The sequence below is a fragment of the Heterocephalus glaber genome, unplaced genomic scaffold (genome assembly GCF_053883595.1).
Source record: "Heterocephalus glaber isolate CG9 unplaced genomic scaffold, H.glaber_assembly_v1.0 deba00000937, whole genome shotgun sequence".
In the NCBI taxonomy this organism is placed as follows: Eukaryota; Metazoa; Chordata; class Mammalia; order Rodentia; family Bathyergidae; genus Heterocephalus; species Heterocephalus glaber.
In genome coordinates, this window is record NW_028258173.1 from 1,268,155 (window position 1) to 1,285,959 (window position 17,805).

The 17,805-nt window shown below is 46.4% G+C and overlaps 1 protein-coding gene across 3 annotated transcripts in view; it reads left to right on the top strand.

Moving 5' to 3' along the window:
- Positions 1 to 17,805, top strand: part of Nploc4 (NPL4 homolog, ubiquitin recognition factor) — a 57,836-nt gene that overhangs the window by 14,109 nt on the left and 25,922 nt on the right. For 2 of the 3 annotated variants that reach the window (XM_021241332.2, XM_004860934.3), the window contains exons 4-11: positions 1,676 to 1,852; positions 4,282 to 4,330; positions 5,173 to 5,267; positions 7,319 to 7,442; positions 8,229 to 8,408; positions 12,405 to 12,491; positions 14,555 to 14,626; positions 15,012 to 15,138. In XM_021241332.2, coding sequence (XP_021096991.1) covers positions 1,676 to 1,852; positions 4,282 to 4,330; positions 5,173 to 5,267; positions 7,319 to 7,442; positions 8,229 to 8,408; positions 12,405 to 12,491; positions 14,555 to 14,626; positions 15,012 to 15,138 — 911 coding nt within the window. The remainder of the gene's footprint in view (positions 1 to 1,675; positions 1,853 to 4,281; positions 4,331 to 5,172; positions 5,268 to 7,318; positions 7,443 to 8,228; positions 8,409 to 12,404; positions 12,492 to 14,554; positions 14,627 to 15,011; positions 15,139 to 17,805) is intronic. The other variant, XM_087208306.1, reaches the window with a different exon arrangement.

A 17,805-nucleotide genomic window follows, 5' to 3' on the forward strand; every position in this document is an offset into this window, starting at 1 on the left:
TAGAGTGTATTTGCGACCTCTGTGATCTAACATTTGAGCCAAGTATTTTGTTGTCGCAGGATATTTCAGAAATAGCTATCTTGGAAGGAGAAGTCTGATCACAATTTCGGCAGTTTTATCACCCCTGAATTTGGAGGAGAAAGGTGAGGGCAGATTTCCTGAAGCTCTACAGCCACGCTTATTGAAGTCTTTGTGTCCTTAGAGGATTTATACTTGAGGCCTCTCCTGGTTCTCTTGGTTTTGCTGTTCTTTCAGTCTTCTTTCCTCTGTACCTTGCTGACAGTGGTTAAATATTTCCCAGAAGGTTCGCTGTAGCCTTTCTCCCCAGGCCATGAGCCCTCTGCCCACACGCAGCCCTCAGTGCTCTGTGCGTGGCTCCTGAGTGGAAGTACTGCTTAGCCATGCCAGTCCACTCCTGGATGTTGTAGTGTGGGCTAATGACCCTTTACACAGAAAGTGACAGCACACCAAGTACTGCCATTGGAAAGGACATTTGTAGCAAACTCTTCAGAAAGTAGTACGTAAGCAACCTCAAAACAAACAAAGGGCTGCTCCTGAGGATCTGTCCAGTAGAAGTGCCTAGGTCCCACTGTGAGCATGTGTAGGTGTTGTTCACAAGACGGAAACCAGCAGTGTGCCCTTCATTGCAGGACGAGGCTGCCTTACTGGAGAGTGTATACCGCCATCAAAAGTCACGCTTGCGGGCCGGGGATTTGGCTCAGTGGTTCCGTCTCCAGCCTCACAAGTGCAAGGTCCCGAGTTCGATCACCGGTACCAAAAAAAAAATTGACGCTTCCACACGGAAAGTTGAACCTGAGTGTTTGTGAGGGGTGTTGGATGAAAGACACGCCTTCTGTAAAGCAGTGCCCTATGTCTGTGCATATTTGTGTGCACTGGATAGGAAGTGATACCCCCTTTTGTGGTACTGGGGCTGAACCCAGCGCCTCACACTGAACTGCCACACCCCCCAACCTCCCATTTTTTTGAAACAGGGTCTTGCTGAATCACTAATTTGCCCAGGCTTGAATTTGCTATCTTCCTGCCTTGCCTCCCAGAGTGCTGGGATTACAGGTGTGCGGCATGATGCGCAGCTACTGTGATGCCCTTTTGTAAAGCAATGAACCCTGTCCATTCTGGGTCTGCATACTTGTGTGACTTGGGTAGGAATGATGCCTTGTTTGGAGCAGTTATCTGTGTGTACATTTGTGTGCACATGCATACACATGGGGCAGAAAGTGATGCCCTTTTGCACAGCAGCGATCCCACACCTCCCCCGTCTCTGTCTGTGAGTATGTGTGTCCAAGCTGGGTTGATCAGAGTAGGTGGGGCGCTGAACTGAGGGCCAGGAGCCAAAGGGGGGTAGAGGGGCCACGTAAATAAACAAGAAACCCAAAGTGAGCACAGGGGTGATTGGGTTCATATCTGCAGTCAGACAGGCACATGGCCGTATTCTACAGCTTTTAAATAAAATATAGGAGAATTAAATAAGAGAAGCTGCTAATCTTTATAGTGCCAAGAAACAGGATTCTGGTCTCTCAGAATTGGAAACCTTGTTGTTTAAACCTTCAGGATGGTAGCATTTACCTTTTGCAGATGTCAGAGTTGACATGGCCAGGTTGATCTGTGCAGCTTAGGCGGGAGATAGGATGGCATTGACTTTTTGTCCCTTGAACAGGCATGGCGATTTGTTGTTCCTGTTTCCCTCAAACCTTGCTGGACCTTCTTCTGAAATGGAAACGTCAACCTCAGTAGGGGTAAAGGCCTTTGGCACTCCCAATGTGGTGGAGGATGAGATTGATCAGTACCTCAGCAAGCAGGATGGGAAGATCTACAGAAGCCGGGACCCGCAACTGTAAGCTCTGGGGGGTCTGGGTTGAGCCTGTGGTGGTTGCAGTGGGTCAGGTTAGAAGGGAAGTATTGAGTTGATAACATGTCCCTTGTAATGGGCATCTGATGAAGATGTGGGAATTGTGAGTTTTACCATCTATTTTTAGATTAAATTTCGCCTTATGTTATTTTGTTAGCTTTTTATCAGTTGGGACCTCAGAGTGTTCCACATCAAATGTTTTGAAGTGTTTGGCTATTAAGGTATTTGGAAGGTGTCCAGGGGCCATTGGGGGCTTAAACTAAGCCTCTACCCCTACCCTGATGGCCCTGAGATAGTGGACCCTGGGGGCAGAACCAGGAGCTTGAAGGGACCGAGGGCAGGGAGTCTGCTGGTGCAGAGGCTCCTGGCCTCTCAGCAGCGGATGGCTTTGGTGTTGTGTAGTGGGCGCGGCTGCAGCCTCTAGCGAGCGTCTCACCTGTGGAAGATACTGCTCCTTTGAGTAGTCACTCTCTGTCGGAGTTAGCTCAAATCCTGATGCATGTGTACATCTTTTTATTTTATAATTTTTTTATGTTTGCACTTTTAAAATTTTACTGTACAGTACATATTTGCAGTAAATGCAGCTTATAGTCATCTCGGGGAGTGGGTACATGTACATACTACAGCTTTTTTTTTTTTCCCTACTATTTAGAATTTGAGTACTTTTTAAAGACACCAATTAGAAAGCCCAATGTGGTGGCGCACACCTGTAGTCCCAGCACTCAGAGGCTGAGGCAGGAGGATCACTGCGAGTTTGAGGCTAGCCTGAACTACAAAGTGAGACCCTGTCTCAAAAAATAAAATAAAGACACCAATTAGAAACATCTGAGTTTACCCTCAGTGATGTGAAATTGTCTGAGCAAAGGCTATTTGTCTCTGCAGTAGAGTCTTTTTAAAGGCATTGCTCTGTGCACGTGACGGGTGCTGACTTGAGGTAGTGGGATTCCAAATGCTGCATTAGCAACTTTGATGTCTTAGAGGAAAGAGCCACAAATGTTGCTCAGCTGCACGCGGTGTGGAGCCACTTGGTGCTTGTGGCTGTACTGGCACGCCTCTTCACTCGTGTTTCCTTCTGGTGACCCTGTGTCTGCTCCCTCACAAAGTCTGGCCTCATGGCTTCAGTAGCAGTCTTCTAGTGCATGTGTGTACATGTCTCTGTTAACTCTGACCTGGTAGCCGTAGGAGACAGTGGCTGTCTGCTCTGAGGTGTGAAACTCCTGTTCTTAGAGAATTCTGACCCCATGTAGAATGAGATATGACAGAGCCCTGAGGGACGTAGCTTGACTTTCCCAGCAGCCTCACTACCACCTCAGAAACTGAGCACATCTCTCCATATTATCATGCAGGTTAAGCTTCCTGAACTGAAAATGTTGGGAACCCATGCAAGTATCTTTTATCCATTTTCCTAAAATGGACGTGAAGTGGTGCTTCCTTCAGCAGCACATATACTAAAAAAATTTGAAAAAATTTGAAACAAAATGTGCATGAAATGGGTATTTTTCACACTCAGGTTATTCATGCACCACTCTTTCTTTTTTTTAAATTTAATTTAATTTTTTAATTTTTGTATTTTTTGGTATTGGGGATCGAACTCGGGACCTTGCACTTGCAAAGCAGGTGGTGGAACCACTGGGCTAAATCCCCGGCCCTTCATGCACCACTCTTAGGGGTTTTGCCGTATCCATATACTTCCAGGTGTCTTATTTAATTAACATTTTTATTATTTAAATGAACTTTAAATCTCATTTGTCTGGGTTTTTTCCCCTTGATGCTGGGGATTAAACTCAGAGCCTTGCACATGGTATAAGCATTACTTTTACTTTCAGTGTCATTTTAGGAGGTTAATATTCGTGAAATCACAAGTTGATATGCTGGTCAGTTTTTTTCTTTTAAGTACTAAACTATTAAAAAGATTTACCCATGTGCCATCTAAAATCATTTCTCACGGGCAGGGAAGCACTTTCTAAAGTATGAAGTACATTTTAAAGATCAAAAATGTGGGGCTGGGGATTTAGCCCAGTGTTTCCATCGCCTGCCTTGCAAGCGCAAGGACCCGGTTTGATCCCCGTACAAAAAAAAAAAATCAAAAATGTGACCAGGCATGGTGGTACACACGGAGGCGGAGGCAAGAGGATCACTGTGAGTTCAAGGCCAGCCTGGGCTACATAGTGAATTCAAGGCCAGTGTGAACTACACAGCAAGACCCTGTCTCAAAAAACCAAAAATAAATAAATATTAAAAATGTTGAGGGCTGGGGATTTAGCTCAGTGGTTCTGCCGCCTACCTTGCAAGGGCAAGGACCCAAGTTCGATCCCCCGTACCAACAAACAAACAAACAAACAAAAAAATGTTGGGTGGCAGCAACAGAAAAATAATCTACGTATTGCTCTGCCTTTCTTTGCCTGTATTCTCAGATGCCGCCATGGCCCGTTGGGAAAGTGTGTGCACTGTGTGCCGCTGGAGGTGAGTCCTCGGTTGACCAGCAGGGTTGGCCACTGATAACAGAGCTGCCCAAGGACTTTCTGAGTCCCTGCACATGAATGTCATGGTTAAAAAAACCTACCTATTTGTTTCCCTGGGGCTCATAGTCCCACTAGTGTAAGTGGCATAAAGAGGCTGAGCCTTTATTTATGGGAGTGACCTTCTGGGTGGATTATGAATGACTGAAGCGCTTGTGTTGCTGTGATGAAAGGAGAGCATGTACAGTGGGCTCCCTGGACAATCCTTTAAAATTTTGACACAGAGTAGGGCCTATTGGCTGGTACTCGTCATTGTTTTGATTTACTGTGCCCTGAATCCTGTCTGCTCTGCTGCTTTGTCCTGGAGAGATTGAAGTTGCTGTGATAATGCTGACTGGTAACATGGGGACAGTGAGCTCACGGCAGCAAGGCCAACCTGATTTTCTTCTCCATGCAGCCCCTCTCGCCTCACTTCTGCTCTTTTTTTTTGGTGGTCCTGGGGATCAAACCCAGAGCCCCACTTGTGCTAGGCAAAGAGCTTTGTCTCCAGCCACTTTGTGCCATGACATTCTGCAAAAATTTCCTGGAACTTAATTTGCTTTCTGAGTGTTCAGTGTTCAGTAGAGGTTCATTTAATCTTGAAAAGATAACTGAGAAGCAGAGAAGAACCCGATTCTGATTTAGAACTAGGGGAGCTAGGTTAGGACCTGGATTCCATCTTGTGTGCTGCCCCTGCTCCTGACCTTGGAGGCTGCACTGCCTGGGGCGTTCCCCTGCACAGTGGGGTCCCTGTGCCTTGCTCACCCCGCAGACACAGGACTGCTTGCTCTCTGTGTGTTTTGGCAGCCATTCGATGAGGACTACCTGAACCACCTGGAGCCTCCTGTGAAGCACATGTCCTTCCATGCCTACATCCGGAAGCTGACCGGAGGGGCTGACAAGTAAGCAGCTCCAAGTGGCCTCTGCATATGGGAACTTTTTTTTCTGTCTGTGGCACTTGTTGCTTACAGCTAGACACAAAGCAATGAAACTTTGCTGAGTTAGAAATGGGGTGGGGGATCCGTGGGAGTCAGCCTGGTTGCATGTCCACAGTGCCCAGAGCTGGGGCAGATGCCCAGGTAGATCTTGCCACTGCCCTTGCCATGTGCTCAGCACCCTTCATATTAGCCTGTTGGATCTGTGGGTCTGAGCTCTTCCTCTGGTTTGCAGAAAGACCACTGCCCTATGATTTTCCCAGCTCAGCCATTTCAGCCCTCGGGAGCCCTTCAGTTTTGTTTTCACAGAAGTACTAGAGTGAAGCCCACGGAGAGGCCTGCACTTCAGCTACTACCATGGTTGTGTCCCACAGGCAAGCAGGCAGCCTTCTCTCAGCTTCTGAGGATAGATGGTAGCAGTGGCCAGAAAGGGCTAAATGAGAGCATTTTGATTTCTTTAACCCACGTCAGGTGCTCGTCTCTGCACACATTCTGTGTACACCTTACCAGAGTGACAGACCTCAGCTGTAGTTCTGTAAATCCTGTTAGTATGACAAGGGGAAACCGGCTGAGCCCAAGTCAGCAACATTTTGTGAAGAATATCATATTCTCCTGATTGTAGCTTTTCTTTGACAACTTGCTGACATTCTAAAATAAATTTTCAAAAATGTTAGACCTGCCAAAAAACCCTACCAGAAGCCTAGTCATTCTTGTCAGTGGGAAAAGCTGTAGGTTGCTCTGGACCAGGGAGTGAGGGGGTTGTAGTGCAGTGAAAGGAGCCTGGTCAGCTTTTGTCAGTCTAGTCAAGGAATAGAGGCTGTCCTGGGGAGTGTGCACGCCTGACAGTAGTGCCATTGCCTCTTAGGTGCACAGAGACCAGTGTGCCTTTGGCTTGTGAAAATAGAATGATCAATGTGTAAGGCCATGTGTGTACCTATTAGCTCAGGTTGGCCGTTCTGCAGTGTGTATGTATTACAGAACATTGAGAACTGCTGGATGCTGTGGCATACACCTACCTGTAATCCTAGCTCCTTGGGAAACTGAGGCAGGAGGATCACAAGTTCAAGGCCAGCCTGGGCAATTTATTGAGATCTTGTCTTCAGATAAAAAGGGCTGAAAGTGTAGCTCAGTGGTAGAGTGCTTATCTAGCATGTTTGTGGCCTCAGGTTCAATCCCTAGTATTGCAAACAAAAAATAAAATATCACTGGGGATTTAGCTCAGTGGTTTCACCGTCTGCTGCGCAAGCGCAAGGACCTGAGTTCGATCCCAGGTACCAAAAAAAAAAAAAATATCATGAGCACCAAAAATATGTTCAGTTTTTATTTTCAAAATGAAGACTACACTGTGCACCTTAAATCCATATAATTATTTGTCCTATACCTATACCTCAATGAGGCTGAGGGGAAAAAAGGAAAAAGAGAAATAAAGTGGAATTATTAGACCATTTTGAGAATGAGAAAACTGATATCACATGTACAAATTCACCCCAAGTTCAGAGCAGGGCCCAAGACTTTCTTCCTTACAAGCTTCTAACGAGTTTTGTATTCTTTGTGTGTGTTTTTTTGGCTTGATTGGTTGGTTGGTTTTTTAGCTGAGAGCAGAATGAAGATAATCACTGTTATGTATCCTAAACAGATTTTTCTGAAGAATGAAATTTTTTTTTACTAATGTATAAGTACTGGGCTGCTAATGTCATAGTTGTTAATGAATTGCCAAAACCTCCTCTGAGTGGCACAGGGCAGTCAATAGGTATTGAGCAATGTTCTTGAAAACCTCACGGATGTACGGCACAGCTGAAAGTGGAGACCGAGTTCCTGTGGGGAGCAAGGTGCATGTCCACACTGGACAGAGGCTGGCCTGTAGAGTCCTGCCACAGTGGGTTTAGCATGGTTCCCCCACGCAGGGACCTTGACACCTGCCCGGGGCACGTGTGTGTGAGCTGCTTCACACGCTTCATGTCCTCCCAGCCTTCTCACTGTCCCATGTGTTGTGCTCACTTGCTTCTCTTCTCCCTCAGGGGGAAGTTCGTTGCCTTGGAGAACATCAGCTGCAAAATTAAGTCAGGATGTGAGGGACACCTCCCATGGCCTAACGGCATCTGCACCAAGTGCCAGCCCAGTGCCATCACGCTGAATAGACAGGTGAGACAGCTGGCTTTGGCATTGCTGAGAGGTGGGTGTTTCCTTGGAGAGGACCTGCCTCCAGCAGAGTGGTATGTGTGCAGAGTCCGAGATAAATTCTGATCCATCAGTTGGCGCTGAAGATGTAGTTTGTAAAGTTTTTAGCTCTTGCTGGTATGTTGCAGGAACTCTGGTTCCTTTTTTTGTCTGTTTGTGTGGAGGCAGAATTTTCTTGATGATTTGTTTAAATGCTCAAGGTTGTGATTTTTGCTTTTTTTTTTTTTTGGTACCAGGGATCAAACTTGGGACCTTGTGCTTACAAGGCAGGCGCTGGAACCACTGATCTAAATCCCTGGCCCTTTTTGCTCTCTTTTTGTTGGCAGTACTGGGTATTGAACCCAGGGCCTTTGCACTGAGCTACAGCACCAGTCACAAAAATAAATAAACTTGTTTCTGGAGGCCGATGATGGAGCCTTTTCTGAGCCTCTTGCTGTGGGGGGAGGATGTCAGTCCTCACTGGTGCTTCTCAGAGAGCAGTGCACCCCAGCATTCTGCTGCCACCTGGCCACATCCAGCTCCTTAGAGTGCACCATGGCCTTCTAGACGCAGGGAAACGTATCCATTCCTCCCTGCTCCTATTCATTTGCTCTTTCCTGAAAACTGTGTTTTGCTCTAGAGATTGTGAAAACTATTTTTTATTCCCTAAAGAACTAGATAAAAGAAACTTTGTAATGGTTTGTTTTAGAAAAATGAATCAGTGTTTTCAGTGGAATCTTTTTATGCAGCCCACTGTTGTTAACTCTACAGAAATACAGACACGTGGACAACATCATGTTTGAGAATCACACTGTTGCTGACCGCTTCCTCGACTTCTGGAGAAAGACCGGGAACCAGCATTTTGGGTACTTGTACGGACGGTACACGGAGCACAAAGACATTCCCCTTGGCATCAGGGCCGAGGTGGCAGCAATTTACGAACCTCCTCAGGTACATCTGTGGAGGATTTGCATTTATGGAAAGCTATGTTCTCTTGTTTTGAAGACTGTGTGGGATGCACTTTTCATATTGCATCTTCTCCTGTTTGCGTCATCATTTGTGTACCTTCTCTTTCTACACACATGAACACCCACACATACACACCCACATGTACTCATGCAGTATTAGTTTTCTGAATTACTGGAGAGTAAGATCCTAGCCCCAGTATCTCAGTCCTAAGAGTACAGATACTCTCTGACATGCTAGCACATTTACTGACCTGAAGAGTTGGAACGTGCTCTGACTCAGCACCTGCAGCTGCTGTCCGAGTTCTGGGTCTGCACTTGGGCCCAGTACTGTGGAGCAGTGGCTTCAGGTCTACTCCATAGTTCTGTGTTTCCCATTGTGTGAGAGGCAGCTGTTCTAGAGCCATAGGACTCTTAGGATGTGAGTACCACAAATTGGCTCATATTCTTTGACTTGAGCCATGTACCATCCAATCTCAGAATAACAGAAATAGCTAAAACTACCACCAAAATAGGGCTGTAAACAATAAAAGGTTTTTTGGTGGTTTTTTTTGTTGTTGTTAGTACCGGGGATCAAACTTGGGTCCTTGCGCTTGCAAGGCAGGCAGTGGAACCACTGAGCTAAATCCCTGGCCCCCACGGTAAAAGGTTTTAATGAGGCAAGGATATATCCTTCTAGGGGTCACAGTTACTGCTTTAAAGCTACTGAAAGGTCCAGTGTGGTGGCACATGCCTATAATCCCAGCATTGGGGAGGTTGAGGCAGGAGGATCACTTCGAGTTTGAGGCCAGCCTGGACTACATAGTGAGACCCTGTCTCACTAAGAAAAAAGAAAAAGGCTAGGAAAGATCCTCTGTGTGATAATGCCACCAGTCAGTGACACATTTTATTTTTAATTTGTAAAAATTAGTGTCTGTAAGCTTATATAAATTTTAACCTGCTTTATAATTACATAAAGTACTTGTATGGTGTGTTTCATTATATAAATTTTGTTATAAAAACAGTAGTCTACTGGGTATAGTAGAGCACACCTATAATCCCAGCACTCTTAGAGACTGAGCCAGGAGAGTCACAAGTTTGAGTCCAGACTGGACAATTTAGCAAGATTCTGTCTCAAAATAAAAACAGGGCTCAGGCCGGGGATTTAGCTCAGTGGTTCCGCCACCTGCCCTGCAAGCACAAGGACCCGAGTTCGATCCCCAGTACCAAAAAAAAAAAATTAAAAAAAAAAAAAGAGGGCTAGGGATGTAGTGTGAAGGCCCAGGGTTCAGTCCCCAGGATCTCAACAACAACAACAACAAATGCAAAATTAAGCAAATGTTGAATTCTAGTTAATGATATACCTGTGATGATTTATTTTTCTTTTTCTTTTCTTTTTTTTTTTTTTTTTTTTGGTACCAGGGATCAAACTTGGGACCTTGTACTTGTGAGGCAGGCGGCAGAACCACTGAGTTAAACCCCCGGTCCACCTGTGATGTATTTTGAGGGACGTGTGCTAGTATTTGCAATCTACTTTAAAATCCAACAGAAAAATACACTAGATTGGTGGTGACAAGAGGGATAGACAAATTGGGCATGGTGCTGCACACCTGTAATCCCAGCACTCAAGAGGCTGAGGCAGGAAGAGCTCAAGGCCAGCCTGGGCTACGTAGTGTGTCTCTGTCTCAAAAAAAATTAAAGAAAAGAGGGACAGACTTGTTTATGCCTGAATCTAGATGGTAGGATATGGATGTCCACTGTAAAATTCTTTTTTGTGTGTGTGATACTGGGGATTGAACTCAGGACCTTGCACTTTTGAGTCAGGCATGGCGCCACTGAGCTAAATCTCCAGCCCACTGTAAAATTCTTTACACTTTACTGTATGTTTGCCATTTTATGGGGAAGAAAACCACATTTATATAGTTGCAAAGTCAGTTTACAGGCATGGCATATGCCACTTCAGGTGCTCCCTGCCTGTCTGTGGCTCGGAACCTCTGTGGCTTGATGTTGACAGTGTGATTTTCAGCCCAGGCAGATACACAGGTGTCCAGTGTAGCTGTTCCCTCTCTTCTCTGTGTGTGCATTGCCCTGCATGTGCTTTCCTCTCTCCCTCTGTTCTGGAGGTCACTCTGTGGCTGACCTCTCAGAACACCCAAACAGGGTGGGTGCCTGTTTCAGGCCCACGCACAGGACCTGAGACTGCCACCTGCAGGTGGGTGGCCGTTGGAGTGCGGGGCTATGTGTGGCTCCTAACAAGTGGATGAGCCCTCTCTGGTTGTTGTACAGATTGCGAGTGTGTGGTGCCCTGGTGGACACTTGAGATCTCCATGGGTTGTTGAGTTGCTTTCGTGAGGTCTTTTATGATGGTGCATTCACAAAGTGATACCATATAGCACCAGAGATCCACCACAGAGACCCGGGTCATTAGCCCCAGGTTACTTGGTGTGCGCTGTAATCTGGAAGCTGAGAGTTGTGTTGTTCTGTTTGGGGGGATTGGGACAGGGTCTCACTGTGTGGCTTAGGCTGGCCTTGAACTCATGGTGATCCTCCTGCCTCAGCCTCCTGAGTGCTGGGATTACAGGTGTGCATCACCTTCCCCAGTTTGAACATTCTGTTTTGTAGAAAGCCTCTTTTATGGAGAATTTAAAGGTTCTGTTAAAAGGATAATTGAAAAAAAAATGGAATAGAAACCTAATTTTGTATGGTGGTGCATGCCTGTAATCCTGGCTACTTGCTAAGGCAGGATTGTAAATTTGACGCTTGCCTGGACCACATAGTGAGACCCTGTCCCAAGATTAAAAAATAAATGAAATGGGCCGGGGATGTAGCTCAGCAGTAGAGCACTTGCATAGGAGGCCCTACAAAACAAACAAACCCTCTAGTGTCCATACTGGCAGCAACAGCATCAGAGATCCTGACCTGTGGATCCTGGAGGTTGAAACAGTTCCCCTCCAGCAACCTCCTGTTTGTCAGAACTTAAAGGCACTGCTGCCACAGGTCATTGAGCAAGTACCTTCCCTAGATTTGGGCTGAGTTTGGGATTTGACCTGTACCTTGGAGGTATTCATGCCTTCCACATGGGTGGTACTCAGGAAACAAAGTTTTTTGCTGTTTTGACAAAATTTGACTGATTTATAAGAAAGAGGCCAGGCGTGGTAGTGCACGGCTGTAATCCCAGCACTTGGGAGACTGAGGTAAGAGGATCGCTTCCAGTTCAGGGCCAGCCTGGGCTACATAGTGAGTTCAAGGGCAGCCTGAACTACATAGCAGCGAGACCCTGTCTCAAAAAACAAACAAACAAACAAAAAAGAGAGAGAGAGAAAGGAAGAAAGAAAAAAAAAGCAACAACAGTGTACCTGGTGAATATAACTCAATTTGGGATAACCTTCACTTTCTTATCCCTGAGGCTGGGGTTTCTGCATGGAGTAATACTTATTCATGACCTACAAGCTGCATTTAAATGAAGATAAAAGATGTTGGCAAGCTTTGTCCCCTCCAGGCAGCCGGTGTCCTGTGGGCACAGCCAGAGTCTGCCTGGCAGTCCAGTTACAGTGTGCATAGCCTTTCTGTTGTTGCAAGTGCAGGTCAGGCTGTCTCTCTGACTCTGTCTTGGTAGTGGGGTGAGGCATCGCCCCTGCAGCGTGGCACACGAGTGCTCCAAGGCTGATTCTGGGACAAGTGCTACCTCACATCTGCAGTCTTGCTTGTTTGTAAAACCTGTCTGGAGCAGAGCTGCTGTCCAAGGGAGTTTTGAAAACAGCCTCATTCCCTGGGGTGGGAACCTTTCAATCAGATGGCATAGACAGCCTTCCCTTCCTTCATCCACAGCATTGTGGCACACCCAGCCTGAAGGGCTCTGCAGCCCAAGGAGGGAAGACCAGAGGGGTGTGGGCTGTTTTGCCAGTGGAAGGGTTGCTATGGCCCTGGAGGGGAAAAGGGGGTGTGGGTACTGCTCTTCAGTGCCTGTCCTCTGATTCTGTTTTTTTCCTTTTATTCCTGACAGATTGGTACACAGAATAGCCTGGAGCTTCTAGAAGATCCAAAAGCCGAGGTAGTTGATGAGATTGCTGCCAAACTTGGCCTAAGGAAGGTATGAGGTCGTCTTATCAGTTAGGACCTTTTGGGGGCCACCTGGGCCATGTGCTTGGGCTGTCGAGGCAGGCAGAGAGGCCAGGCTTCGTCTGGCACCAGCTCCTTAGCCACATGTGGTCAAGCACAGGCATGACCCGTACGGAGGGAGCCTCCCTTATGCTCCTGTGTGGCTTTGATGGTCTGTTGATGTAGTGTGAGATAGGACTACTTAATTAAGCATGAAATATGGTCCCAGCCCAGGACCCATCATTTTAAAAACTGTCAGCCACACCACTTCTTTTTTTTGGTACTGGGGATTGAACTCAGGACCTTGTGCTTTTGAGGCAGGCATGGTGCCACTGAGCTAAATCCCTGGCCCCAAAATAGATTTTCTTTCAGAGTCCGTTGATATGGTTTGTCTCAAACCCTACACTGATGGGTTTGTTTTTTTTATGGTCGGTTTTGTTGAGATAGGGTCTCTATATGTAGTTCAGGCTGGCCTTGAATTCACTGTAAAGCCTAGGCTGACCTTGAAATCCTCATGATCCTCCTGCCTCTGCCTCCAAACTGCTAGTATTACAGCCATTCGCTACCACACTTGGCTCTAGATTGATATTTATAGACAAACTGAACTGAATTTGAACTGATCTTAGAAGTCCAGTTTTTAGTAACTATGTAAGTTTTATCCTTCATTCCTAATTGAAAAATAGACTGGATTATTTTATTCTTCTACAGATAAGGGTGGCATGGGGAGAGAGGCTACAAATGTGATTTAAAGCCCAGGAATGTGCTAAGCAAAGATAATGCAATTTTATCCTATTAAGGAAAAAATATCTTAACAGGTTTTTTTGGTTTTTTTTTTTGGTACTGGGGATCGAGCTCAGGTCCTTACGCTTGTGAGGCAGGCGGCAGAACCACTGAGCAAAATCCCTGGCCCTCTTAACAGTTTTTAACAGGAAGTAAGCATCTCATCAGTTTGGTTTCGATTCTGAAGTTCTTTTTAATGAGAAGCTGGTCTAGTGGTTTGTTGTTTTTTTTGTACTGGGGATCGAACTTAGGACCTTGCGCTTGGGAGGCAGGTGGCAGAACCACTGAGCTAAATCCCTGGCCCTCTGGTCTAGTGTTTTGACCTATGTGTATCACAACTTTCGGTTCATGGGAACATAACACAGAGTCTCAAAGTTATCTAAGTGCCTTGTATAAACTGCCCGTTCCTCACCTGGGCCTCACTTTGACTCTGCTCGATGTATGCCTAGTTACTCTTGCGGGCTGCTTAGCCTGACCCCCCAGCCTCACTTTCTTCTCTGCTGACCTCCTGGGCCTGTGTTGGCCTGGGCACCTGACTACAGGGCTAATCCTGCGTGTGCCCAGTGGTTTGAAGAGCAGAGTAGCAGGGTGTGCTGGAGGGGGCTGTGGCCAGCCATCGTCATTCCCAAGGATAGAGGTGGACAGCTGTGCCTGGCCTCTAGTGCTGCTCGACAGCCTCGGGAATTCTGACTTGAGCCAATGCAGGCCTGGGTCACAGCAGAGCAGGCGCCCTCCTGAGCTCTGACTGGCCCTTCAGGTGCTCTGGGCATGGGTCTTCAGGTCCTGTGACCTCAGACCTTTTTTCCCATCCCTGCACTGGGGCTCTGAGCCAGCGGAGTGAGGTCATCCTTTAAAAGCTTAAGTGCTTTTCCCCAGGGAATTTTTTAAAACCTTGTACAGATAGACCTAGCATTGGAAACTCCTTAGTGTTTGCTTCTTTTCTCTCTTCCTTTGTTATAAGCTCTCTTTCACCACACCTTGCTGGTCCCATTCACGCTGTCCCTGTACCCTGCACAGTTGTGCTGAGCAGAACCCTTTTTGATGGATCAATGGGCCCTGCATTTGCCCAGCCCAGTAGCACCCGAGGGAGGAGGCTAGTTTCTTCTGGAAGCTCTGGTGTGGCCTGGCAGCTTTGCTGAGGAGCTGCTCACGGGGCTCATAGGAAGGAAGGGCGCTCTGCCAGGACACTCTTCTCATGCTCCTTGGGCAGAAGCCAGGAATCAGCACCATCTGTTTTAGGGAGAGATTCAAAAGATGCTTTCCTTTTTCATTAAGGTTGGCTGGATATTCACAGATCTCATCTCAGAAGATACCCGAAAGGGCACAGTCCGATACAGTCGAAATAAGGTGAGGCTGAGACAGGAATACTGGCACGGTGCCATGTCTGGCACGAATCACACTGCCTTGTGGCTCAGGGCGCTGCAGAGCTCATGCAGACATCCAGACCAAATTATTTTCAAGATGGTCTTCTTGGTAAATTAGGGCTGGGTCTTGGTTCTGTCCATAGAGCAAAACCCCTTCATCTGTGCAGACCAGGGTGAGGGAGTCCCCAGTTCTTCTAGCCTTTCTGGTCTGGGTGGTATTAGAGGAGTTCACAATGGCAAGGAATTACATGTATTTGTTTCAACAGGTATCTGAGATGTAGCTCACCTTTTACTGTTTTCTAAAGAAGAAATAAAAGCCTATTTGATGTGATACCGTAAAATCTGATGTTCCGCCTGTCTCATCATAGGACACCTATTTCCTGAGTTCTGAAGAGTGCATCACTGCAGGAGACTTCCAAAACAAGCACCCCAACATCTGTCGACTCTCCCCTGATGGCCATTTCGGATCCAAGTTTGTTACTGCAGTGGCCACAGGTATAAACAGAGTCAGAAATAATGTAAATAGTTCTGCCCTGCTAATAGATTTTGTTCTTTACAGCAGCTTTTTATCTGAACTTAGTCATAATAGATTTTGTTAATGAAACTGTGGGAATAGATTTCTCCTTTTTTTTTTTTGGTTTTTTTTGGGGGGTACTGGGGATCAAACTCGGGACCTTGCACTTGCACAGCAGGCTCTGGAACCACTGAGCTAAATCCCTGGCCCGCTTTCTCCTTTTGTCTACAGTAAAAAGTTTGATCTTGCCAGCATCATCCTGATAACAAGGCTTCAGTGTGGCTCTCCTGTGGCCCAGTGCTTGCATCACAGATCCAAGCGAACTCTTGACTTTGGGTCCGACTCAGGGCTACTACTGTGCCCTTTTCCTGCAACCAGAGATGACAGCTGTCTGTGCGAGGAGAGGGATTTAGTGTTTCCATAACCCACACATTTTTGACATTATGAATAGGACTGTTAACTGGGCATGGTGGCGCATGCCTATAACCCTGAGGAGGCTGAAGCAGGAGGATTGCCTGGAGTTTAAGGCCAGCTTGAGCTATATAGAGAGTTCAAGGCCAGCCTAGCTACATAAGCAAGACCCTGTCTCAAGCCCCCACCCCTGCCCCCCCAAAAAGAACAGGGCTGTTGTTTCAAGAAACCATTTCTGTAAAACTCTTTTGAGAGTGTGTTCATATATTATGTATGTGCTAAAGATACAGTACTGTATGTAAGAGATTGTGGTCTATAAAACCATACCACCAAATCTTTTATAATATACCTGAGATACTGTACAGGAAAGATCCAGATGTATGACTGAAGAATTAAAAGGAAAGGAATTTGAAATTTGGAGAACCAACTCATAAATGCACTGTATGGTCAGATTTTGTATTTTTCTTTGTTTTTGGTTCTGGGATTGAACCCAGGGTCTTGCACTTGTTAGCGCAAGCTAGTGCTGTGCCACTAGCCCTATTCGATCAGATTTTAAAGTAAGCACTAACCTTAATCATGTGCAGCCCTAGCCCCTAAGCTTTACAGAGACAGCAATCAGTTTTCCAGTTTTCTTGGTACCCTTCTCCCAGTTCTGTGCAGTACTCCTGTAAGATGCCAGATTATAAGAAGCCTGTTTGTGAGGAACTGGATCTGACTTTCATTGCCATAGAACCCTTGATCACTAAGCTTTCTAGTGCCAGAATTTCTCAGCCTTGCTGTATGTTAGCAAGCTTGCAAGTCATTAAGATCCTTTTGAATTGACAGACACTTTTTTTTTTTTTTTGGTATGGGGATTGAACTCAGGTCCTTGCACTTGTCGGGCAGGTGGTGGAACCACTGAGCTAAATCCCTGGCCCACACACCTTTTAAATTTTTTTGGAGACAGAGTCTCCCTGAATTGCCCAAGCTGGCCTCAAACTTGTGATCCTCCTGGCTCAGCTTCCCAAATGCTAGGGATGTAGCTCAGTGCAAAAGCCCTGGGTTCAGTTCCCAGTACCAAAAAAACAAAAAACAACTGTTCTCACATATTTTCCTCTGAGAAAATCCTTTCCTCTGATAATGAAAGTCATACTGGCTATTTACACAAAGCTTTTTGTTTGTTTGTTTTTGTTTTTGTGTTTTGGGTACCCAGGACGGAATTCTGGACCTTGCGCTTGCAAGGCAGGCACAGGAACCACTGAGCTAAATCCCCAGCCCTGCGTACACAAAGCTTTGACAAGGAAGCAGAGTACAACCCGACTGTCACATCCAGGGGCCCGGGAGGAGAGGCACACGGGAGAGCCGACTGTGTCTGTGTTGCAGTTGCTGGGTCTGATCAATGAGCACAGTGTAGGGAATAGGGCTGCTTGTGTGGATGCAGCCTGCTGGCCTCGCCGTTGAAGCTGTGGCTTCCTAAATGCTCCTGGCTCTCGCTCCGGCCCAGCCGAGGTGTGTGCCCCTCCTTCAGCTCACACACTTTTGTAGTCCTAGAAGAGTCAGTGGTGCCAGAACTGTGTGTATGTGTTCTGGCACAGTTCATAAAGGAGCATTATGACTCTGATTCTCCTAAACAGGGTTTTTTGCCTGCATCAAGTGGGTAGGAGATGTTGGAGATAACATGGGATACGGGTCACTTCTTGTGAGTGGCGTGTGTATGGCTATAGATAACGTGTTACGGACATCATAAATTCATAATAAGGGATTGTAGTCTCCCCTCCCCCTAGCAAGATGCCTGGCATATTTGGCTCCGCCTATGAAAGCTGGCAGTCCCCCATCATTGAGACAACCAGAAACATCTTCATAGACTTCCAGAACTGCTGTTCTGGGCTCCCATGGAAACCCAGCCCTTTTAATTACTGTCTCCACGGGGAAATTATCCCATGGGCCAAAAGAACTAGCACATTTCTAAAATTATAAATAGTTTCCAACTTGGGACTGCTACCTTCAATTACTGAGTCACACCTCCTGTTGAGAGTTAGATATCATATGGCTTCCTCATGAAGTCCCTGCCTTGGGAACTGTCACTTAGTAGAAAGTTCTGGGACTGGAGGCAGGGACTGACCTCATTTATATTCTATCTGTAGTTAGCATCCCTATATGTCTGGATGCTGGGTGGGTCTCTCAGTGCTTGGTCTTGTCATTGTCACACTTTCTCAAGGGGACACTGGCTGAAGAGTGGCTGTCCACAGTACTAACAG